We start from the raw sequence: 25828 nt of genomic DNA on the forward strand, positions 1-25828 counted from the left end.
TGACTCAAACCACTCTCTGTTGAGCAAGACTTGTACTAGAAGCGTTATTTCGGACTCCCCCTGCTTGATAGAATAGAAGATTTATTTTCCTATAAGAAATATCTTAAGTTTTGACTTAAATTGCTTTATTTCGACACAGCTCACTTACTTAAACTTTCTGTTTAGTTATCTTAACTTTCTAAAATTATTAAGAATATAAATGGCCGCTAAGCGAAAGCGAGCTTCTTCCAACGCAGGATCTGCAATCCCCCACAAGAAGATCAAATGTAAGTACCCCATTCCCCTAACCTTCCTCATACCGCATTTTCTACTCCAATAATAACAGCTCTCCTTTCAGTTACGTTGGATCATGTGAAATTACCTTCCACTGAGGGGGTTGTTTTCGTAACTGGGGCTGGGGATGTAGGGCAGCTAGGTTTGGGTCCAGACATTTTAGAAAAATCCAGGCCCTCTCTGGTGGCTTTAGGTCAGGACGTTGTGGATGTGTTTGCTGGGGGCATGCACACAGTGTGTTTAACTAAAAATGGGAAAGTTCTGACTTTTGGGTGTAATGATGAGGGGGCTTTAGGCCGGGTTACTGAAGGAAAAGAAGATGCAGAATTTACCCCTCAAGAAGTGAAGTTGCCAGGAAAGGTTATACAAGTATCAGCAGGAGATTCTCACACTGCAGCTTTGTTGGAGGATGGACGAGTGTTTGCATGGGGGACCTTCAGAGTAAGTGTGGTTATGTAAAATTAAAGGTTTAAATGATGTTTCTTTCAATTTTTAGGATTCACATGGGAATATGGGTCTCTCATTAAATGGCAATGAAAAAGCCCCTTATGAAATACTGCCTGATCAAAAAGTAGTAAAAATTGCCTCAGGAGCTGACCATATAGTATTTCTAACAAATCATGGGGAAGTATATACGTGTGGTTGTGCTGAGCAAGGTCAATTAGGAAGAATCCCAAAGCGATCAAGTGACAGGGATGCTAGAAATGGTGTCGGTAATAACAATATAGGTAAATTTGTTCTATAAGTTTTGGCACTTGACTCATTTTATTCCTTTGATAAAATCAATGTCGGTGTCAGAACACCTCCCACTCTCTTCTTCTCTCATTCAAACTAATTAATTTTAAAGTACTTGCTCCACATATTAATTCAATAAATTGTTTCTAGGTAAACTGGTAACTCCAGCACCTATAAGTTTAAAGCCAAGTTTAAGGCTGCACTTTGACAATATATGGGCCGGGACCTACTCCACTTTTGCAAGAGTAGCTGACAAAAATGATATCTATGTTTGTGGCCTCAATAACTTTCATCAAATAGGTATTGCCAATTATAGGCATAATTTAATTATTTACTTTTAAAAAAATGCTCTTTTGAGGTCTCAATATCACGGAACCCGAGTATTTACCTAAAAAAAGTCAGGTGTTTTCTCAATATAAATGGGAGCATATATCAGGAGGGCAGCACCATTCTTTGGGATTGACAGAGGATGGCAAAGTATTCGTCATTGGAAGAAAGGAATATGGAAGGCTGGGATTAGGTGACTGATGATAATAAAGTATCGGAAGTGTGAATGATATATTTCTATAGGAAAAGATTGTGAAGACGCTAATACTTTAACAAATGTCAGAAGTTTGTCTGACGAGAAAATAATCAATGTGGCTTGTGGGTCGTCGACTTCATTCGCAGTGTCAGCAGACGGTATTTTTTAAAAAAGAATGACTAATTATTGTCTTTACACTTAACTATTTTCAGGAAGGCTATACGGGTGGGGTATGGGAACCAACGGACAATTGGGATTAGGCGAAGAAGAAGACTATTTTGAACCAACTCATGTGAAGAGTGGGAAACTCACAGATCGTAAAGTGTTGAGGGTGTCAAGTGGGGGACAACACACAGTGATTTTATCTTCAGCAGACAATAACAATAAAACAGAAAATGGCAACAGCAAGTAATAGAACGATATGCATATATGGCGGCAAAGTTTAAACTTCAATTACTTTTTAAAGTTTTTAACTGTTGATTTCTCTACGCTGATGCTGATTCTAATTGATTTGCGTTATTGTGTCCATAGGATGTGGAATTTTTAATATACGGGGTTTTTCAACTTAGGGAAGTGAAAAAATATGTACGAAGAAAAAACCTCATATGTTGAGATTACGACAATATGAAAGTGTTTTTTTATCTTTAAGTTTTAACATTGCATTTCTTGTTAAATTACTGCGAAATAAATTCCTTTGTCTCCTACTTATGAGTAAATTTTATCAATATTTGAGTTCTTAATACTACACATAATGTTTTGTGTAAATATAGGGTATACAGTTTGAGAAATATTTTAAGACTATTCTTGCAGTCTTGTAATGTAAGAATAATAAGCTTCTCAGCGCCTTGAATGTATTGTAATGCCACACATCATTCCATTTTACTTGAACGTGCTAAGAATGATCTAAAAAAGGAACAAAATACTTTCTCGCTCTGTTCGAAGATAATACGAATTGGGCCTTAACGACTAACGGTCGTTTCTATCAGTTCAGTTGTCATTGAATCCTGTAAATAGTGTCACTCAGCATTTTGAAATACGTTTGTATTTTCTAGATTTTCGTTATAGTTTCGTATGTTTTTGCATTGTTTTCGGATTATAAGTGATTGTTTCATTTTTTTTCGGTATCAAAAACATTTCTGAGGATTCCTCTGTTATTGTAAGTTCTAGCAAGGGATCAGATAATATATAAAAGAGGAAATAATATGGTAACAATCATTGGCTGTAACAAGTTGTTTATATTATTATTAGTTATAAAAAAGACAAAACTGGTTGGTAGAAGCGAACTCACTGATGGTTTAAGATTCATATTACCCTGTGTAATACTATATAATTGGCATTCTTTTCTGAGAACCACAGAGAAAGAACCCTTTCTGGTTTCACCAAACTTTAACATTGGAACAATAAACCTGAACAGCCTACATACATATATACATATATATATCGCCCTTACTATCGTCCCACCATTCCTGCTCTAATTGGTATTATTTGCATTTAACATAAAGTGTAATTTGCAGACTCATCAATGCCCCGAACAAAAAAAGCTCCTGTAGCTAAGGCTTTGGTAAAGGTCAAACCTTCTGACAGGCAAGAGTACATCAATGCTGCAATTCGTTATAATGGTAGTTTATATTACAATTTGCTTGTTGTTTTAGATACTTAGATACTGATTAATATTATTAATTTCAGAACAAAACGTCACTGCCACTATTGAAAAGATGGTTGCACAAAATTTGGAAAAAATACATGCCAAATATAAAAAAATACGTTTGAATTTGGGTAAAAGCTTGTTATCTATGACTGTGGCAGATATTGTAAGTTAATTTAAATTTAGAGTGATAATAAATCATTGTGTTCAGAGTAGCTTGTAAGTGAGATTGGTGTATTGTACTGTGATACTAATCAATGTACACTATGCTGTAAAATTTCTAATCTATATAAAGTGATAACCATAATGCATTCACTGGGTCAAGAGTTATCTAGCCTCCAAAGGGGATAAAATCCTAGGTTCTCCCAATTATTTGTAGATCAAGCAGACTCTATGAGCAGATTGATCTGCTGTCCCATTCCACAAATCTAATTCTACTAGGTTTCTATCAAAAACTCATATTGGAAGCGTTTTTTAGGAAAATGGAGATGTACATAGCAGTGATCTATATGAAACTCTAATATCATCATCAACATTATTAGCCGACTCAGCTCAATTAAACAGTATGTCTAGTTCCTCAATATCCCACAAAACAAAAGTTTTACATGTCAGTCGAAGCCAAACAGTAACCAAAACACGTTCCTCAAGGAGTTTTTCTTGCGATGAAGGTAGTAAATCATGATTTCAACTATAACTAACATCATCAAGCATACTAATGTTCATTCATCACGGGCCGACACAGGGTACACAACTGAAAGTGTCCGTTCAACCGCTTCAGGTGAAAAAAAGAATGAGAGGCAAACAAGGTCTATGAGGAGGCCTCGAGTGAGCGAGAAAAAAATCACGAGGTCTTTGTCCAGGCCCACAAATACTACTAACGCATTTGTTACCCCGCTAAACAAGCAGCCACCAATTTCAGCGGGAACCATTACCCCTAAGGCATATAAATAATATAAATGTATGTTTACGTTTTATTAAATTGTTGTCTTTAATATTTAGGTGCAGCCAAACACATCACTGCTTTATATGAGACGCCCGAAAGTTGGAGAAATGGCCTGGTCTAATCAAGGTAGCTTTAGATAGTTTTAATCAGTTTTGGAAAATTTTGGATCAAGTGAATATCACTATTTATTCTCACCTGGTTGAAATCGTCTAGGTTAAAATGAGCTATATACACTCACATTATGTAATTTTATTACTTTATATTCAGTGTTCTTACTTCTGCGCAAACAATGGATATTCCAAACCTAGACTGATTTTAAAACTGAAAACGTCCCCAGCAATTTTATATTAAATACTTAAAATTCCTTTTCAGGATCACCCCTTATGGTTTCCGCCGCAGAACAATCAGCAAATGTAAACATTCCTGTGGGAGGAGACGCAGTTCTCTCCCTGCTACCGAATCGTGGCGTTCTCAGAGAGTCGCAAGTTCCGGTTTTACCGGACGAAACCCGGAGACAACTGGAGATTTTGAGGGATAATCTTATTAAAGTATGCACTGTCAGCAGCAACCAACACTGATAAATACTTTTATTTAAGTTATTTTAATTATCAACGCGCTCTACATTAAACGAAGTATAGTTGATTCTATTAAGTTTTCTGAATCATTAGTGTAAATGACGTTTTATACGAGCAATTTTTTTAATTTTAAATATACCTAATCAATAACAATATTTTTTTTCTTGTTGATTATCATTTACCAATGCAAAACACCGGCTGGGCATGCAGCAGGCAGCTAGATCAAAAATGAAGTATTCCCTCTATTAATAATTGAGCAACTACTCCGAGGAGTGCATTCGTGCATACATACTCGCCTTGAAGCTGTAAAAGCCGGCGCAATTTCCAAAGAGATTTATGATATTCGGGGATTTAGGACATTCCAACCTTGTGACCCACATTCCACTCTAGACGTACTGCGGCCTTTAAAAGTAAAGGTTTTTACATGCTTAAGTAGATAGTTTTGAGAACATTAGCCCATTTGTGTTTAGGCACTCTTATATGATATAGCAGATTTCTTGCCAAGTACGTAAGCGAAGTTACGTCGTTGCTGCAGTGACAAAACGTGGGTCTGATATTGTACAATTTATAGTCAGGACCCACCAAAAAACCGCTCCAATAGACAAACTTCCTGGAACGAAAGCGCAGCCGCGTCTACAAGGGAGTTCTGCATGGAATCTCCCTCCGAAAAGGAGTTGTGTCGCACCAGTTTCACGCGATCGGCTACGAATCAGACGCGTTTCCTCGCATTCCGAAGTTGAAAATTGAATTTTCAGGTTTGTTGTTTGAAAGTTGAATTAAAACTTTGTCCCGGTCGGCGGACCAAGCAACATGGGAAAGAAAAACTCCAAACTAAAGCAGGACACTATTGACAGGCTTACTACTGCGACTTATTGTAAGTTATAAATTTGTTTAATGTTATTTAGCGGCTATTAAAATGGGTGAGTCATATATTCCAAAATTATGATCTCGAAGTAAATACCATATGAGAATATGGGGAGGTAGTTACATAACGCGCACAAGATGCGATTAACGGCATAGGGGTTTGTTTTGAACTGGATTTTCAATAAGTCTGCAAAGGTTTTATTGTGAGCCTTTTGTGCGATGGAACTAAACGAAGTGATGCTATGGGCTTTAAAAAAAAATCATGTGAGAAGACTTGATGGATGGCATTAGGCAATTAGCCTTCAAAAAGCAATAAGTGGGCAAACTATTATTGAACTTTCATTTGCTGGTGTTGGTTCATTTCATGAAGCCAACTGTAGTACTTGGAAAAAGACTGCTAAACGAGTTTCAGTTGGGTCGCTTTTGGCATGGTTTTGCCATGTACCATATGAAATAAATCTTTTCCTATTCGGGTTGGTAATATCGTCATTGTTGAGATAACCACTTTTAAGCCTACGTGCCACCAAAATAATGGAAAAAATCTACTGAACAAGATACATTTACGTATACCGACTAGAAGGTTTTTGCTCTTTTATTCTATAATGATTTTTATCCGTACAATCTCCTTGCAACCTAAGTTAAGTCTGAAGTATCAGCATTTTCCGTTCAAATTGGCAGTATCCTGCAGAAAGTGGAAAAGTTTTTGATGGAGCAATGCAGTTTGATTTTATCCGTTTTTGAAGCTCTCAATTCCGATTCATATCATGTGATCACTCTTACTGCAATATCCCTCGCTTCCCAATGGGTTTAATCCATTCACATCCTCGAGGGGAGCTTTGCCATCTAATCTGACATTCCCATATAGTTTTCCATAGCTTCCCAATTACTTCCCCAATCTCTATTAGTACAGTGGATTAGATTCGCCTACGATATTGAACAAACAGTTTAGGTATTATCGCCTTATTCGCTTCTATTGTACGCCGTCGTTGGGCAAATCTATAAAAATCCCTTTAAATTTCAGCGTATTGTACAAATGATATCTCCGAAATAAGGTTAAGCTATTGTGGATTTTAAAGCACTTCCTTAAACAAAATGCTTTTATTTCAGGGAAATGGCAAATTTCAATTTTCCGGTATAATGCCACCAGGACTTCCCCATAGTTACCTTTAAGAAACTTAAGAATCCCGTTTCTGAAGGTTATTGCACAGATGTGCCTGTATTCATATGGTTATTCCATCCCGAGTGGGCAATTTTTTACAATAACTGGACCAACTAAGTCCCTACAATCTGAGCACATTTTGACTTTCTCCTAGAGGGAGGATTGCATTTCAAGCAGTTATCCTGATTTTTGGATGTGCGCATTATGTACATAATGTATAACTAAATACGCAGCTTCTGCGACAGTAATTTGAACAATCTGATATAGCAGAATTGCCCAGATTAGTTCGGGTTATTGATATATTCAAATTTCAAGATTCTAAATACAGCATTTCTATTAGAGATATCGGGCAAATTTGATATTGGGCCTTGCCTTTACATTTCGGTCATCATGGAAATTATTAAATTCTACCGGGTCTCGGGAGTTTGTCGAGAATATCGTTACGTAAAAGTTTTAATTAAACGCCTCGACAACGTTCGCAGCTATAAGCAAAATTTAAAAAACGAAAAACAAGCGATCGATGCTTTGTTTTCCTATATCTCGGAAACTAAGCGTCTATGCATACGCTTGCATTTATACTTTGGATTAACTTTTCTTGGGCTGTAATCCATGGTAGGCCAAGATAAGTATGGCTAAAGCGATTGTTACATCGTTTTCAAAATTTTAAATTTATTACAAAGAATTTTTCTCGTTTAACTATGATTACAACCAGATGATACATTGCCGAAAGGTTTAAGGCGAAACTCCGCTGAAAATATGGTAATTTAATGTGACTCTCATAAAAAAGTAATTCGTTGTATCTTGTGTATTTGGAGCGATATGGAAAATATGAAAGGAATTTTATTCCGGAGAAAAATGAACAATCTGTGGTATCTATAATGACAATAGATTTATACACTACCTTTTCCGCTGGTACCCACATGGAGGTTCAATGAGTGTAAGCAAAAGGCCATGAGACAATTGATTGATAAGTGCGAGAGAGACAAGCTACCGTTTTCCGTTTCATTGTCCACGATCGACTAGATACGTTGACTCGCAAGCAGTACGCCTTAATCCAAGGGTAGATGCTGGCACGAAAAGGGCTTGTTTTTCAATTGATACCTTTTTGATGATAAATCGAAGTAATCGATCAAATCATGTGAGTGCAAACAAACTGAAGTTGTTCATTAAACATCGTCCTTCTCCGCTCATAGTGCCATAAAATGAGGAATAAAATCTTTTATTTTTCAGCGGGGAGGTCCTTGAAACCTGCTCTGTGATTGGTTGTTTCAACCCCTCACTCTATACAGTAATAGTGCACGTAGCGTTTAATTGACAGTACCACGTACATTTTGTTCGATGGAAGGACCAAATGTATATTGAGGGTAGAGGAACGGATTGTGCGGTCCTGGTTAAGGGGCCAGACCAAACCTACAAGAATCAAAGCATAATTAATAGTAGCCACCATATCAGGGCATTTGTCACTATCACTATTTGAATCAGAAACAGTTTTACCACCTCTCTGTTCGTAAGAAACTAGGTAAATGAATTAAGATAAACAGCGATGCAAACTTCTTCCCTATTTTCATCAACGGCCATATTTAATTGTTGGCGGGGTAAATGGCATGAAGAACATCGAAGTGCCTGGCAGGGGGATGTACCTCACTGTGTTTTTACGTTAAAAAATAATTTTTTACACAAATAAATAAGGCTACGTTAAAATATGTCATGGACTATGTTCTCGAAGAACGATTTCGAGCTTGCATCTTCCATTTCGGGGGTAATTCCTTAGCGGGTGTTCAACAGGAATTTGCGTTTAAATTTTCTTATGGGCCCGCTCCTTTGCTGAGCATTACCGAGAACGTTTGTGGGAAATTAAAAAAAAAAGTATAATAAAAAATTAATGGGCGCATTGGGCTCACTTAGTGAAAATTAATCCGCAGAACCGTAACCGAGAAAAATTGAACATTTGTCTTGCTGTTCAAGAAGAACCTAGTAGTCCTATTGAAACCACAGAAGGTGGAATTTGTGTATCTAATTCAAAGGTATGCAATATTCTTAAAAATAGTAAAGTATAACTCATACAAACTATCAAACGATATTTTGGATCCAGGTCACGAGTCTCGGATAGTGATGTGTGAAACCTTGATGGAAAAGGCGAATGTCGATGAAAATTTTGCTCCCAACATCATTTTCACCAGCGAATAATGTTTTTCATTGTAAGGAAATAATATAATTCATCTGTTGCTCGAGTGTGGGCCCAGAAAAATCGTTACAAAACTTACGATATGGGCACTGAGAGGCTTTAAAAAGTTAATGTTTGGGCTGGGATTTTGGACATTCACATTGGTGGACCTCTATTGATGGAAATTTGAATCCTCAGAAATATCTGGAACTTCTTACACATCAACTTGTTCCAAGTATTACTGAGCTTTCTAATATGGAAATCGATAATGATTGGCACCAACAAGATGGTTGTCCCGCCCACGATAGCTCCGCAGTGCGGTAATTCTTAAATCAAAGTTTTCTTAATTGTCTAATTAACTGATGTGAGAATGTTAAGTGGGCCGCTAGATCATCTGATTTAACGCCAATTGACTTCTTTCCCAAAGGCTATTTTAAATAAAAAAATTTCTAACGCGAGGAAGATTAGGCACTTGATTGAACAGAATTTAGACAAAAAATCCTTAATGCCTACCAATCAATTACGCCGGATATGCTAAATAATGTTTGTAGGGAATTCTATGATCGTCTCTGGTATTATTTAGTAAGAGGGGTGGTCGGTACGAGTACCCTCAATAAACCCTATATATTTTTTTAGAACAGATAAATTTTCTCGTAGCTGCGGGTTTTTAATCTCAAAAATTCAAATTTATTATAAAAGGGAAACTATGCGCGTAATTAGCGTCCTCCAAAGTTACGTAGAACTACATACGATACCCTGTCTCCCTCGCACTTATCAATTCCTTAATTGCGTCTTGCTTGCACTCACTAAAACTTCACGTGCACAGCAGCGAAAAAGTTACTGTACACGTGATGCTGAAATCTGATAATTGAGCTTCGAGGATGTGACCCCATGTAATATCGGCAAATACCTATAAAAAAAAACCCCAGGGTCTCCACTTTGGAAACGTCAACTTGACGTGAACTTCAGCTTGATAGATACGTCGAATTAACGTCCTTCCCCCATGTCAAGGATCTCGACCAACGTTACACATCATTGCGACATTACTATGGAAATGGAAGTTCAGAACCTCACAGAAACAAAGGATTACATCTGAACACATTACAGTCCTTTATTACAGCAGGACAGTGGATGAAAGCTCAATGTAACGAGAACGCATTTATGGCGTTAATCTCACACTGTCAGAGGGATGAAGCAGCTTGCGTGGTAGTCAGAGAGATTTAGCTCATGGCAAACTACCCAAAGCGGTTTTCGACGAAGCCTGAAGGGCGATATTGAGAGCTGAAAATAATAATTTTGTTGCGGTGATTTATTTGTGCTAATTTCCACAACTGGTCCGCCAGATGTGGCGATTTGATCGAGTATCTTAAGATTCTTAGGAAGATTTATGTTTGCGGCTCTTTCCAGAGATAAAAGTTAAAAGTCGCGCTCAGCTTGGCAAACATTATTTTTATTCTCCATTAAATCCCGTAAGAAATATGAAACATCAAGTTTTATAATATTACCATTTTATGGAGTTAAAACTCATAAAAGCGGTTGATTGATGACGTTCTGCGTAGAAAAATCCGAAACTCCCCTGATATACATAATGACAATGTTGTAATTTTAACGCCAGTTCAGACTAGAGAGTTATTCGCGTGTTGAAAATGGAAAATTCTCAAATCGGTTGTTCCTGTTGCGGAAATATCGGGGAGCAAATTGTGCAACGCTATTTCCTTTAAAATTAAGGGCAAATTTCGTCCAATGAAACTCCCTCTTCGGGGAATATTTATCGTTCTGAAAATCTGGTCTGAATATAAAGAATCACAATTGCACTAAAAATTAAGTGACTAAACCATCATTATCATCTTCCCCAATTCGTGGACGACCTTCGAAAAACCGAATTTATCGCGTCATTATCTCCTCTGCCCTGGATTCGTTAGATTTAGGGATTTTACCTAGTTAAATTAATTGTTATTTGCATGTCTCAATTATCGAATCCACGGCCTAGAGCTGCAGGTAATAAAGGGCAAGGGACCCGAGAGCAGCACTCAGCAAATAGATTTGGGAAAATATGAACCCTCGCGGGAGTCGAAGGGAGGACTCAAACAGGAAGTCTATTGATAAACATGTTCGTTGGTTCAGGGGAGTTTTCTCTCAAAATTGCCATATACTCGCTTAAGGAACTCGGTTGATTTGCTGGCAATTTTTCTCTTGAAATTCCCCAGATTTTCGGTTTTCATTGAATCTTGATGCCTTTGTGCGAGTTTCTGACTTTCGTTAAGGTTTTTATCAAAACTGGGAAACCTCCTTTGTATTGCATATAATTAATCTTCGCTGCCAAAATCAATTGCAACAGCGAACTAAATAGTCATAAATCTTAGGCAATGTCTTCCGCTAATCAGTCCCCGCTAATAACCCTCAGAAATAAGGTCTAGGAATATGATATCCGTGCTCTGTTTGCTTTCGTTAATGTTGTTGATTGATGACCCTCGATGCAACAGGTTTGTAGTCTCCACAATGGAAAAATCTCTGGGTGTCGTCATGCACCCTCTCATCTTCGTCATTGTATCAAATGGAGGCGGAAAAAGCATTCTCCTCCGCCCTCCCTTATAAAACTATTTTGTTGCCTTTTTATGAGTAGCTACGAACTCTAAAAGTCCAATTATACGAGCTATAAATATTTTCTAATTATTTTCCGAGACGACACTTTTATCATACAGAGTGTGGCAAAATTGGTACTAATAATTTTAATAGCAAGTTAGATATAAAAAACGTAGTAAAAAATTCACAGGACCGTAATGAGGGAAAAGGTGTCAAAATTTAGCTATTAGAAACTCTTTCTTTGAAGCTTCTGGTTTTTCAAGTTCTTATCTTTCAAGTATTCTACATATTATGCTGAAATAATGCCGCAATTCTACAGAAAGTTGCATTTTCTAGGGGCACAGTTTGCATTCCACCATTGGACGTTATTTCTCGAAATTTAAATCGCTTGTTCAGTTTTGAAACATGAAGGTCTCTAGCACTCTACTTCTATTTCAAGGGGTGAACCGATGGGAAAAATTTTCATGGCTTATTCCAAAATTGGCGTGAAAAATGTTATGGGAAAATGACAAGAAACTCAAATTCTGACCAATCTTTCTATATTCTACATATGGTTTGTTCATGTATCAACCCACCTTCACCTCCCAGATTCAACTTATTACATACCCGGAAAAATTGCGAATTTTAGTACTGATTCTTAATATAAAATGCAGAATTTTTTTAATCAAAAAGTGCTGTTCTCAAATTTAGTAAAATACGTGAAATGCAGTGGAATTCGCAGGGGAAGACACAGGTGCAAAAAGGGAAAAAAGTGGATATATTTTTTGGTAAAGTGAGATAACCACAAAAACGTTTTTCGAGCGATCCTCTTTGCGTCTGGTGTAAAAGGAAGTAAAAATAATAAAAATATTAAAATAATAAAAATATATAAAGACTATCGAATTGTAAAAGAAAATCACGTACATCTGAACATAAATTGGTGCAGGAGGGATAATTGATATATTGTTTGCCCCGCAACTGCACCACACATTCTCATTATTTTTTTAAAATTTCATTGTAGTTTTAAGAAAAAAACGCAATAAGTCAGAAATCGTCAAAATCAGTCGTAAAGGGTGTTTCCAAGTTTAGTTTTCATTATGACCCCATGAAAAGAGCATATGGGCAGTGATTGTAACGCATTGTCTCAAACTGCAATGCACCTTATCTCACGTAAATGCGTGCGAGAAAGCGCCCATTTCCGCACGCAAATTGGAGAAATAAATTCTCTCGTACGGGGTGATTTTTTGTGTTTTTCTGTAACAATAGCGCCTAACAGAAGGAAGATTTGCAGTGTCATATCTAATGTGCCAATTGGGCAAAAAAAGCCTGCAAAAATGCCCAAAAAAAGCATTTATTTTTCAAAAAAATCGTATTTTTTTACACGCCTTATAATTTCTGTAATTAATTTCGAAATTCCGAATAAATTTCCTTTAAGCGTACTACGATAGGAATAAACTGGATAAAAGTTGATGTAATAATAATGAGTAAAACTAGACGCTAAAATGCATTCATTGAAATTAGTGGAAATTATCTCAATTTGCACCCAAGCAGCGCCTTAAAGCAGTGCGTGTTTTAAATATTTTACGAGTTAATTGACTAATTAGGGTAGAGTTGGGCCTTTAGGTCGTAATTGTGTTGAGCTTCATAGCGGCAACGCGAACAGACTAGAACATGGATGGAGTTGAAAATTTAACACGTAAAATCCTATAATGCGTATTAAAAAAACGCCTGTATACAGGGTGTAACACAGTATCATTATGGAGATATTTAGTGGGGCGAAAGTGCTCTGTTGAATTATTAAAAAATGCTAATAGACTCATGATCAAAAACCTATCATTTTCGATACACTGGGTGGCAGTTTTACAGTTTATTCATTTTTTTCGTTTTGCTTACGCATGCTTTGGATTAAATGTTGCAATATTCGTACACTTATTTCCTCTCAGAGCTTTTATAACAAAATGTCAAAATCGTCAGTAGCCATATACAGAGTGGTATGTTTTTTCGAGTCATATATTATTTTATGCCTTGAATCTCTTTACCCTGTACGGATTATGCTACCAAATTAAATGCTTCATCAAATGTTCAGCATTCTGATCTCTTGCGGTATTTTCGTATTTTTTACCGTATTCGTATAAAATGCTAAAATATCATCGATGCAAATTAAAAATGGGAGGGGAGTAAGGAATAATATCGTTCGGCTGAGTTACCCAGTTTCTGAAGCAATTCGTAATATTTAATTAAATTTCCTAAAATAAAAATAAATTCATACGAAAATAAATTTTAAAAAAGTTGTTGACAGGATTCCTCAAAAAATGTAGAACTTTGCCACCCTGTAAATAGAAAATGGTTAATTTTTGATCGTGGTTCTATTACAATTTTTTTATTATTTTGCACGCCCTAGAATATCTCAACGACAATGTGTTACACCCTGTGTAACAAACTTAAATTAATTGCGCATTCAGAAACATTAGAATTCCGTGGGTTGATTGTTCCCTCTTGGTTATAAGTTTTATTTCATTCTGGCTCTTCACGAAGTCACTCACAATAGTTAGGGGCCTCTTGGAACTTCCAGAGTAAACTGAGTTGGTTATCTTTGAAGGGTAGCTGCGTGAATCGGCAATTAATCTTTCAAACAAATTGCAGCTTGGCAAAATAAATCGTTCTTTGCCGGTCATAAATTTCGCCCCCCGACCGAAGATTTTTTTTAAGAAATCCTTTCTTGACTCAAGCACTTTCGGCTTTTATTTTCTAATTCTGAACAATTCTCCAAATGGAAAACAAAAATAAAATTACTTCAATTAATTTAAACCTACATGACATTTACTGCTCTGAAAAGGTTTTTATTTCTTTATTCACGAACTGATGGAAACTAACGATAAAAGCCCTGCAGGAACGCATGCTTAGGGAAAATTTAGGGCGACGAAAGATAAATAGTACCGACACGCACTTAATTTCAGATTTTCATTCCAAAAAGATAAAATAACAGCTTAAAGTGGAATTTATAGATATCAGTAACGAATCCTGATGGAAGTAACTTTCCTGCAATCGTTAATTTATTGCCCTCACGCGACCACTTTTAAAGCAGATTTTATCGTTCCTGCTAATTTTAGACTGTAACCTTTAGGAATATTTCTATTCATACTCGTATTTTAGCCAAAAACAGAACATTTCTTCTGTAAACAACCAAATTTCCTCAGGGGTCGGCGTCGGTGCTTCTGCCTATAGGGGACCAATTCCACATTTCCTGCCTTGAATTTTAAATTCCCATAAGAATAACAAGTCTTTAGGTTACTAAAAAACGGCTTAGAAACGGATTTCCTCCTTGGACTTTATTTGCCTTGCAGGCAGAAAAATAAATCCCCACCCCCTTGGCCGTATTCTAGAATTAGCTTTAAACACCCTAGAGAAATAGTTGATAAAGTTCTTTCATCTAGAAACTTTTAAATGAAATGATTTATGCTTTAAGAAGTTGAAAATATCGATGAGATTAAAAAAGTTTGTTCCAAGTTGTTAGGGTCGCTTAGTCTTTTGACGTCGAGGAGGTGTTAAGCCTGCTAGGTGCATTGATGGGTGCTACCAAGAGGAAGGAAGATTAATGGGAAACTTGCTGTTGAGTTGAACTTTGCAAGAGACTGCGAAAGGTAAATCCGGGTTAAATTATAATAAAAAGTAGCAGCTAGCTCGAACTAAAACCATAAAATCTTAGTCTACTCGGAGGATAATAAATTTCAATTTTGCACCTGCTTTCTAGGCGCATTAAAATGGCATTAAGTTGGCTGCAGTAGTAACCACAAGACAATGCACATTTCATACTTTTAATAATGCAATGCCGTTATTACTTCGGTTCCTTCCCTTAATATCACTGCAACATCTCATCCGCACATTGTTTCCAGATATTCTTTATTTTTCGCAATAAAAAGCTAGCCGCAGGAAGAAATCTCCTATTATGTCCCCTTTATACGTGAGTAATTAATGTATTTCTTTGCTTTTCGAACTGATCGTCGCTATGAGTTAACGCTAATCCATGTCGAGGCTCAGCGTAATTTCTTTGCAGCTGAATATTGAACAAACGGTAGTTTTTTTAGGATAGTAGGACACCCCCTCGTGACTTAAGAATAGTCTGCGACATCATCGAATAATTTACCGGAGCAGTTCACTAAATATCGCCCTTATTAAAGGAATTTCTTATAAGTAGCTTAAGGTACGGCAATTTAACGGAACAAGTCCGTATTGATTAAGTAATTAATGAGAAGAATTGGAAGTATACGCGACACTTTCTCTTGCCCCGGACTATCCCGTACAGGGGCAGTATCTTTGAAGCATTTTTATATAAATTTTACCATTGAAAAATTCTAAAGTATATCAAAGTTACATTAGTCCCGACAATAATTAAACGGACAGCGAACATATGAGTTCATTAACTATCATACCGAACACTGAATTACCATTAGAGTTCCACTCATTACAGCATATTTGAATTATTACACACGTTCCACTAACTGCAACCGCCCCAAACTAAATTACAGGAACATGGGATGTACGAGCACGTGTGCTGACAATAAAATCTGTGCTTCAGGTAACGGCATGTCACCATAAAAGTTCAAATGCAAGATGTTAAAGCCACGATTTCTCCATTTGTGAAGGTAATTTCGAGTGATTTCTGACAGATTTAGGTCGTCTAACGAAATCTCGACATGATAAGAATAATTGAATTTGACATTAAGTCAGGACTCGCGGCATGTTTTTATCGCGGGTCTTTCATGGTTCTCAACGCTCATAACCGCGGAGTATGTGACGCACCATTTGTATTCAGAGGTTTAATCGAAATGTTTAGGGGAAAGGGAAAATTGTTTTCTCGGTAAACGTCTACGCTGAGAAACCCAATTTCATTAAGAGCACAAGTTTCAATTTCGCTTTGTGAAGTGAGGAAACAGCTGAATTGCACTCAGTAGATTGGCGAGCAAGAGGTATTTTAAAAACAAATACAGGATGTTCGAGAAAGTTGGTACAAAACTTAAGGAGGTGAAAGTGGATCCAATATGAAAAAAAAATCCCTATAAATATTGATCCGGCTGAACGCAGGTACCGAGATATAGCCTTACAAAGGGGTCCTATTATTTGGATATTTCCTTAAACCTAACTTTCTGATTAAGGTAATGGAACGAAAATTGTAGGTAACAGTCATATTGTAAAGGTCTTTAACAATCACAAGTTACGTTAAAATGGATTATTTAGCAATAATTTAGGAATAAAAAAATTCCAAAAATATCTGTTGGTAGTAAACTGCCCTTATTTATAACCGATTTTGACGTAACTTATGATTGTTAAAAACCTTTACAATATGATTATTGCCTAGAATTTTCATTCCACTACCTTAACAAAGAAAAAATTAATTTAAACAATATCCCAATGATAGAAAATTTGGCCCCCTTTGGAGGGCTGTTTCGGCAACGATGCTCCATCGGGCCACTGTGTACAGGAACCTTTTTTACTATTTTTGGCTCTACTTTCACCTCCTTAAATTTTGTACCAATTTGTCCAAACACCCTATATGACAAATCTTGCAGAAAATCTGCATGACCATTCATTATATTCATATATGTTCTGGAAAAAGTTAACTAATTTCAATTGTCGAGCTATAAAACAAAACATACATTGAGGTTTAATGTTCGTTAAACATCTCTTAAAGATTTTTCAAGTGCATGTCCAGACACGTGTACAAGCTCCTTGAGGAAACTATCCAGGATTTATTAACTTTGAAATACATAAGCTTGAGAGCGTGATTAATGTAGCAAACAAATCGCAAGCAGCCAGAATAAACCGCTCTTGGTCGGTCATAAATTTCACTCACGGTCTGTGGAATTTTTCAGAAAAACTCCCTTTGAAAGGGCTAGGGGGCTAATGCATACAAAGCGTGAGCCTGGGGCTGCTTCATTGCCCACATTTCGGTTTCCTAGGGGTCTAAAAAATGGTTTCAGTAAACCGATGCTAATTTAACTGCCCTTCTTTATGTCGTTTTGTTTCGGAGTAACCCCCGACACACAAGTGGAGGTTGTTGGAATTGCCCACTGTTCTTTGTTAGGTCTTTCAGTGAAGTCTCGGAGGAAAATCCTTGTTAACGTAGCGGTGGAAAACCTGTCGCCGTCTTCACAACTTCGGAACTTTTCTTTTATAAAAAAAAGAATTAAGATAAGTAGACGTAAGAACTAAAATGAATGGAAAGTGAGCATGTTTCTGACTTCAACCGCGAAACATTGTTTTGATTGAAGAATTCCCGAGAAAAAGACGTGAATCCTCGTCCCAATTCAGTAAACAAAGTTTAATCGACACAACTTATTTAGGACTAACTAAATGATTGAAGAGGTCATAAAAGGTGGCAATTAAAAGGCTAAAATTACTCCAAGATCCACGAATGGCCCTCGCAGCCTTAATAATTAATTCTCGAGGTTGCCTTTATGAATTGTTCCCCGCGAATATCGGACGTGTGTTTATTTGCTTAAAACACTAATCCATTAGAGCCATTAAGGCACTCAGCTGTCGAGGCGGTGTAAAGAACCTAAATGGATGTTACATTGTGACACGACTGTGAGTGAGGTTTGTTTCATAAAAAGAGGACACAAATTTAGTTGCAGCCCCACACTGTAATAATGAGGGAGACATGAATTTTTTTATTCAATTTAATAATGGATTATTAGCCATTTTGTTTGTGTATCGCTTCCGGCTTTTTCTTTTTTTTTTACTTCAGGTTTCTGTGTCTCCCTTTTTTTAAAATTTGTTAATTAATTGGTGCAGTTGTATCACTTTAATTAGTATAGTAATCCCCCCTCGCTGAAGCAATGCTGCAGCGAGAAAAATCATATTTTCGGACAAAATCATGTTAAACGTCAAATGACACAACTTTTTATTCGCGTCGCAAAATGTAACAATTGAGAGTCGGCTTACGTGAAACGACAAGTCATATAAATTTAACATGCTAAAAAAGAATAAAGATACATTTGAATGTCTAAACATAACCCTATTTTTTGCGCTGTTGTCGCTTAATTTGTTGACGTTTCGGTTTAATTTGGCGTTTTAACCCTTTGTGTTCTTTATTCGTCGACGTTCGAGTTAGAAACTTCTTGTTTTGAGAACTAAAATAGCACTCCTGGTTAATTATTATCGGTTTTGTTATTATTATCGTTGGTATGATGCCTAAGTTCTTAAACGGCTGGTGTAAGGACCTTGCGGGGTCCCTGCTACATAACCATTTTGAAAATATACGGCACTAATGCTGATATGAAGTTTGTGACGTGCACGAAAATTGACGTCAATTGCACCGTAGGCAAAATTCCATGGCGACGTTGCCCGCAGATATCCTGAAGTCATCTCGAAAATTGGAGACACTGGTTCCACGAAAGGCTGACCTACTTGTGAGTCCCCTTTTTTCCTTCTATCTTTTTCAGGTTACATGGGCGTACTTTTCACACATACATACGTAGGTGTCTGACAAAGCCAATAAGTAGAAATACGTATCGGGGATCTAACAACAACCTCTTTCCGTTTTTACTTGAACGCTCAATTGGTTTTGCGGACACGTCACGAACTTTTCCTTACGGATTTACGGATTACGGAAAAAGTCGCCACTTCAACACATGTTCTTCATATCAGCCTCCATTCGCCCATATTAGCCCGGGGATGCTTTCATGGTTACGTGTGTGAGAGATTATTGGATCCAAACGAAAGTCTCTTTTTAACAAAAGGTGCGGATCTAATTACATCTCCTGCTGTTCGAATTGCGGTTGGCTCTTTTGAACTAGAGTTGATGAAATGCTGCTGGAAATGTGTTTGATAACTAGTTTGGGCCTTTCCCAGATTTTTAATGTGAGCTTTCCGCGCCGGAATTTATTCCATGTATTTTCCTAAAAAAAAGTACCCCGATGCTCCAATTTGCGTTTCGTGGACGCTCACGTGAATCCCACTTTATTAATACTCAGTTTCCGGAACTCAACGGCACTCGAGGCAAACAACAATTAATATAATGCTGTTTCATATTCGGTGCGGTAACGTTTCATTCCTAGTTAAATTCAGGGTGAATTATTGCCCTCATTCCGAAAATAAATTTGAACACTGTTGGGAATTTATGCTCGTCTTTTTTCTCTTTGTTATCCAGAGATTTGTCCTTTGTTCGACTCTATTCGGACCAAGCACATTTCTTTATACAATTATTTGCTTCGCATCCTTAATGGCCGGCACGCTTCTTGCTCCTCTCAGGATTTCTGGTTGATACAATTAAGTCGCTCGAATTCCTAACTCTGGAATGACACACTTTATAGCTTCTCAGCTGACGTTCCAGAACTCCATACAGAGACTCGTGATTACTGCAAACGAGGAGACGAGAACTTGGAGCTAAATACACGCTTAATTGTTTCTTGTGTTGAAAAACACCCTTAAAATCTCTTAGAGCAGAAGTTTGGAGTTCTCGCATGCCTCAGGGGTTTATGCGATTAATGGCTGCCTGACATGAAAATCCAAACATGTTGCACCACCAGGAGGTTATCAATTAGGACCGTCGCCAAAATCAAGCGAAGCGAGAATATGTTAATTCGAGGCCTCCCCTTTTTGGGCGGGGTAATTACCCACCGGATGATTAGAACGGGTAATTGCGAAAATTTATGGCACTGTAGTAGGGGAACATATTGATATGCGTGATTATCTAGGAAAAGCAATTGGAAGTCCAAAAATGGAATTTCCACTTGCCGCCTGTCCCGTTTCAGACAAAGAAGCTAAATGAGCGGAAGTTGAGTAATTAACATTCAGGACCCTGAAAGTTTTATCTTTTGTGAGTTGCGCAAGCTTCACGCCTGACTTGCATAGCGGAAATTCTTTGCTCAAGTTTTGTGCTTGCTTGGGGTAATTGAGAGCTCGAGACTAAGCGTCTAACATAGTCATCTACTGTTTCTAGAGACGTAAAAAACTCACATTTACATACCTCCCCATCTTTTTATGCTTAAGGATGATTAGAAGAGTGTTTCCCTCCACTAGTTGAGTTTGCTTAAGTCGTTATGGAATAATTGTTATTCAGGCGAAGTTCGACAAAAGACGTTCCCATGGATTGAGCCGAATGGGTAATCCAATTCTTACATCACACCCATTTCTTTCAGCTCTTTCTTTCCGCTGTCCTCCCCAATATAATCAACTTTCGTTTACGGATAGATTACAACGAGATAGGAAAATCCTGTTTAAACACGGAAAATATTTACTTTCATTGCTACTCACATCCGTCTTTTATGACCCAATGTTCCAAGAAATAATATTGGTTTGGGTCTTACGAATTCCAGATGCCAAATAAAGACAATTTCGTTTAGGTGAGAGTTCCGTTAGAGTTCCGGCGGAAATGCCTAAACTACAAAGTGACTCTAAGAGGATCTTGAAAGGAACAATTTTCAACTGGATCTTTCATAATCACTCGAACTCTCCTAAAGTTTAGATCACACAAGATTTTCGGATTACCAGAATGTTTAGGAAATGACTTCTTTGGAAACTTCACAGCCCCACAATTCAGTCGAAGAGGAAAATTCTCAAGTTTGTTTCACCAATTCCAGTAAACTCACTTTGAAATCTCAAAACCACCCCCCCATGAGGAATGTGTACCCACCGTATTTTCCCAATGTCAAGTACTTATGATAAGATGCAAACACAATCTTCCCCAACACCTATTACTATATTTTTCAAATTTTTCAAAATCAAGCTGAGAAAGGAAAATTCCAATTGAAGTAAATCAGCTTTGATAAATCGGAAATTTAACTCCAGAGATATTTCTCTTCACCAAGCTGAAAATATTATTTTTAACCTTGAGACTCCAAATTTGAGCTTAAGAAAGACTCTCAAGTCGATTGGACCAACTTTTGATCTTTAAAATTTCACACGCACAAAATTGATTTTCTGAGCACGTATCCGCATTACCAGGAAAAATATGATAAAGCACTCACAGTACAAAATATTCAATTTAAAGAGCTTTGAAGTTGATAGCGGAAATCTATGCCGATTTTTCCAATGTTAGGAAATTTGACGGGTACGTTGTAAACACCAAAAATCAAATAAGGGGAATTTTGCAACTTATTTTTCCAATTTTAACAGTTTTTTTATGTTGGAGTTCAAACTCCTATCAATACAAATACTCCCTCGATCCATTTAAGAGATATCTTGACGTTGCTTTTTGTGGAAGCTCAAAGTCTTTACCTGCGAAAGAGTCTTTAATATTGCCTTCTCTAGTTCTAGAAGTTTGGTGGGCATGTTGTAAAGCCCATAAATCTAGAGCTTCACTCCAGAAACTTTGAAATTGATTTTCCCATTTTCATAAGATCTGATCCATTAAAGCGAGATTTTCACATTGATTTAGAATTTTAGGAAATTACACTTCATAATCTTCAATAATTTTGCTTACAAAAGAGAGTCTCCCATGTTGATTTCCATACATTTTTCAGCGATTTTATGAGCTAATTGGGAAGTCCGGGCATGAGCGATTGAACAAAGAAATTTACGGCTTGAGAGCGAGTGTTGAAAAGGAAAAGAAAACTTCGTAACTGCTTTTTCTAATTTAATAAATCAACTTGACGGTTTTTTTTATTCGAAGCAGCACTTCTTGAAGTTGAATTCCTAAGTTTCATTAAATTACGTTGATAATTTGGATTGAGTTCGATTTTTCTGAACCTCCAGAGAGTTAAATTTTCTACATTCTAGAAATTACTTGGAAATTTCCATAATGAAATCTGGCACAACTTTATGGAGCCAATTCCACCGAAACCGAGTATCCGGAAAACAGAGATAACAACGTTTCTATCGATCCACCATCATCCGGGTGAAAAACAAAAGACATTCAGCAGCTACCTGCAATTCATACATCACATCAGGTGCCGTCGAATGCTTTTGTTTTCAGTCCTCCGAAACGTCGCGCGGCGCCGTCACAGGCGCCAGACTGACGGCCAGCGTCGCGACGTTTCACTGTCGACATCTCCATAGTTGGCCCGTTTTTTTGTCAGTTTTCCATGCACGTGGAGTGGCTATTCAGATTCAGTTCTAAAGCTTCTCATACCGTGGAGGAGTTGCACCCGTTTCTAAATGCATACTCCCTTAGGAAGTTGTCACTTTGGCAAAAACTAGGAGAGAATAAAACCCCCACACGAGGGCAAAAAATTCGGCTTGAACCCGGAACAAAGGGCATTTCTGTTAAGGGCGCACAGAAATTTATTCATTTAACTTTATTCATAATTTTTTTCTAAACGACTTTCTGAATAGAGTCGTTTTTCATGATAATCAGCCCTCAGGTAACACCGGATGAATGATATCAGGAAAATCTCTGTGCGACAGCTAAGTCCTTAAAAAGGACCAGTTGTCTTCTCAGCAACATATTATTAGAAGAACAAATGGAAATAATATCTGATGTTCGGCTAATGGAAAGCAGGCTTCTAGGAAATTGGAACGTTGCCGAAATGAACGAATATAAGACAGTTGGATCCAGTTTTCGTAGGGAAGTTCCTGTGTTGCTAGATTTTCGGGGTTTAGACAAAAAGGGAAACTTAAGCCGGGAAAGTTGTGGTTTGCTACAAGGGGCGATCACAACAGGGCAAGATAAGAAGCAATTAGAAAAAGGAAAGATAAGAGCTCGTAGGATGATGCTTCGTTACTGGAAAATTGTATTTCCTATCTCCTCTACCAGATAAGCAAATTTTATTGAATGGCCGACCTGAAATGGCCGAACTGGAAATGTATGTGTGGGCTCACAGCGCTTAAAATGCAGTTAGTCATTGGGGTTTTCGAGTGATTCAGGACCCAGAAATATTCCACCACTCTTTTTAATTTATTTAACTGCCATTCGATTGTTTTTGTTGTTGTTGGTTTTAGCGCAAACGTTAAAAATTCATCCGTTAAACACTTTATTTAAAATAATAATCCGCGACTAAACCGTTCGAGTAAATTCTATGAGCTCTGGCAATTTTCTACCGTCGCCAACTGATCATCGAGCGACGCTCTCAGAATCTACTGAGACCTAGATTTCGAGCACCTACGACCGACCCATCTCCGTGAAACTCACTTCATTTGGGACACCCTGTCGCTGGCCCCTGAATTTTATTCAAACTTTGGACCAGCATATTTTACAAAAGTATCATGACGTTACAGATAATAAACACTTTAATAACCATTTAATATTCAAGTGCATATTCTAGGCAAGGGCCATTTTGCAGAGGAATGAGATAAAGTTGGGCGGTTATCTGTTGGAATGTAATGCGATATGTTTCATGCAGGAACGGAGTTTTAGCAGAGCGATGGCTAAAAAGCTCTTCAGTTTCAAGGATGAAATTACGTGAGGAGAAACTTAAGAAACGAGCACGGGGGCCCGGGCAACCAGTTGGGAATTTCGGTTTCAGTTGCAGCTGAGCGTTGGGACTTTCATGCTTGGCGGTTTATTTTTCAATGCCGGCAGGAAATTGCCCCTCGTACGACCCTGGTTTTCGTGTTCTTAACGCTTTTAAACCGCAACGCAGCAACAATCTCCGCCGCTTTATTTTCACAGTTCTGCTCCAGTACAAAACCATAACATGAATAATAAAATACACACTCTCTCGATATTGCTACAACACAGAAACGTGACTGGAAATTGAAAAACCCCCATAGTACGCGATGCATAAAACTCTGAGAATGGGAGCTAAATAAACTTGTTAAATCTCGCCGGCTCTGTGCGCTACAGACCGACCGGGGGGAGGAATTTTCTAATTCCCCTTAAATTTCCCTCGAAACTGAAATTCTAAGAAATAAGCCCGATTGGTCTTGAAATGCAAACGCGAGTCGGGAGCCCTGGAATCTACCTGCAAAATCGAGGGGGTTTCGTTTGCATATTATGATTTGCAATCTGCAAACGTTTGGATGTTCGGGGCTAATGGTCGGTTTTAAAGTTCGAAACAAAGGACATTTAGTTTTACCAGATAAAAGGGCTTAGCTTTATGGTCCGCTGTTCTAAAATGCACGGCCGCATCGAGTGCTGGTATGAGAATGTTTAACATTTCTAACAGTCACTATGCGTTATTAAATTTTTGAATTATTGCCTATAATAAGCAAACAACGAGTGTTCCAGTTTGTTACCGTGAAAGTTGGACCTTCATGCATAATCAAACGAGATACGGTGTTCAGCCTGCTTCTGCTGCCGGTGGTATTTGAGGCTCACATTGTTTTTCATTCCGAGTAAAGACCCATATTTCGGAACGCCTCAAAGCCCTGAGAATTGCTGAGATATAACTTAAAACGTTGCCTGAGGGAAACGGCTGTTTTAGATAACACTTGCTCGATAAAACCGCGATAACCAGCAACATTTGAACTTTTCTCTCAACTGTTGTTATCTACTTTGTATTCTCTGGTGGTTATACGTAAATATACACAAAACCGCATAAAAAAAAAAAGAAAAAAAGAAACGCTGCACAATATTGTCGTCTCTGCCTGGATCTCATGTCGCTGTGTGTACAGGGCCTAATACGCACTTGGAGGTTTGATTGGCACGAACCTGATGGCCTGTTTTTTTCTACAAATAACAAACTTTCGATCCTTCCCTTCCTATATCTGCATAGTTGGGATTAATTGGATTGCTTTCATATAATTTCAGGCGATTTTCCGGTAGGAAGGGCTTCAAAGGGATAAATTATTAATCAAAGTTATCAATGGCGGAAATGCCGAAAGTTTAAAACAATCATTTGGTCCAGATGTAGGCCAATTAGCTGCGATTGAATTATATGGACCAGATTTAAACCAGAATTTCCTTATTTGCAATAGATTTATATCCGATTATAAAAGTCTGTAATTTTATTTAAATCTGTAACAAGATCAAATGAGGGAACATTGATTAAGCTGGTAATAGGAAACACTGAAAATACATAATTCGAAAACTTTCTGGAAAACTAAGTTCGGACAAGACGCTCCGAGCGCAATCTGAGAGATCATGAATTTTCTTTATTTAACAAGACCGCTTCGGACGAAAATGGATCGGATGTAAAGAGCTCTTTTTCGGGTTAATTTTAGAAGTTGTTTCCTGCAGCTAATTTTCAATACAAAAAAACACATATTCGACTGATGGGCGATGTCCTCTGCTTAAAATGGCGAAATTTTTCCCCTTTTGCACTACCTCAAACTTTCCATTAAATGAGCGCCCTTACATAACTCAACACATCAAAAATCTACAGCGATGGTTTATACTCTCTACAATACCTTCCTAGTAAAATGATCAACTCGTTAATATTTTAACATTTAAGGATAGTAGAACTTTTAGTCACCTTTACGACCGAACACACATGTTGACTTAACAAACATGTTACGGGTATATTACCGTGTATCTGTATTACATGAAAATCCCCTTAAGCTGTG

General features: G+C 37.5%; 3 protein-coding genes across 6 annotated transcripts in view; all 3 read left to right on the top strand.

Moving 5' to 3' along the window:
• The first annotated feature begins 8 nt into the window (after window positions 1-8).
• Rcc1 (Regulator of chromosome condensation 1) lies at window positions 9-2235 on the top strand. Of its 3 annotated transcripts, none has more exons than XM_066292178.1 (7): window positions 9-266; window positions 326-714; window positions 770-986; window positions 1159-1308; window positions 1367-1528; window positions 1579-1689; window positions 1744-2235. In XM_066292178.1, exons 1-7 carry the CDS (start codon window positions 200-202, stop codon window positions 1941-1943), a joined length of 1296 nt encoding a protein of 431 aa, XP_066148275.1. In that variant the 5' UTR covers window positions 9-199; the 3' UTR covers window positions 1944-2235. The 3 variants fall into 3 exon arrangements, with proteins under 3 accessions (XP_066148275.1, XP_066148273.1, XP_066148274.1); XM_066292176.1 differs by having other exon boundaries at window positions 11-266; window positions 770-1001; XM_066292177.1 differs by having other exon boundaries at window positions 11-266; window positions 338-714; window positions 770-1001.
• Window positions 2236-2487: 252 nt separating this feature from the next.
• Window positions 2488-4849, top strand: LOC136344457 (borealin-like). 2 transcript variants are annotated; one of them, XM_066291938.1, is made up of 7 exons: window positions 2488-2687; window positions 3046-3150; window positions 3218-3342; window positions 3655-3844; window positions 3955-4115; window positions 4176-4245; window positions 4492-4849. In XM_066291938.1, the coding sequence occupies exons 2-7, from the start codon at window positions 3054-3056 to the stop codon at window positions 4695-4697; spliced, it is 849 nt and encodes a 282-aa protein (XP_066148035.1). In that variant the 5' UTR covers window positions 2488-2687; window positions 3046-3053; the 3' UTR covers window positions 4698-4849. The 2 variants fall into 2 exon arrangements, with proteins under 2 accessions (XP_066148035.1, XP_066148034.1); XM_066291937.1 differs by having other exon boundaries at window positions 2494-2687; window positions 3919-4115.
• Window positions 4850-5335: 486 nt separating this feature from the next.
• The window catches only part of LOC136344715 (frequenin-2), a 49492-nt gene continuing 28999 nt past the window's right edge, over window positions 5336-25828 (top strand). Inside the window, exon 1 of the mRNA XM_066292427.1 lies at window positions 5336-5568. Coding sequence (XP_066148524.1) covers window positions 5505-5568 — 64 coding nt within the window. The 5' untranslated portion in view covers window positions 5336-5504. The remainder of the gene's footprint in view (window positions 5569-25828) is intronic.

Source organism: Euwallacea fornicatus, chromosome 17 (genome assembly GCF_040115645.1).
Source record: "Euwallacea fornicatus isolate EFF26 chromosome 17, ASM4011564v1, whole genome shotgun sequence".
Lineage (NCBI taxonomy): Eukaryota > Metazoa > Arthropoda > Insecta > Coleoptera > Curculionidae > Euwallacea > Euwallacea fornicatus.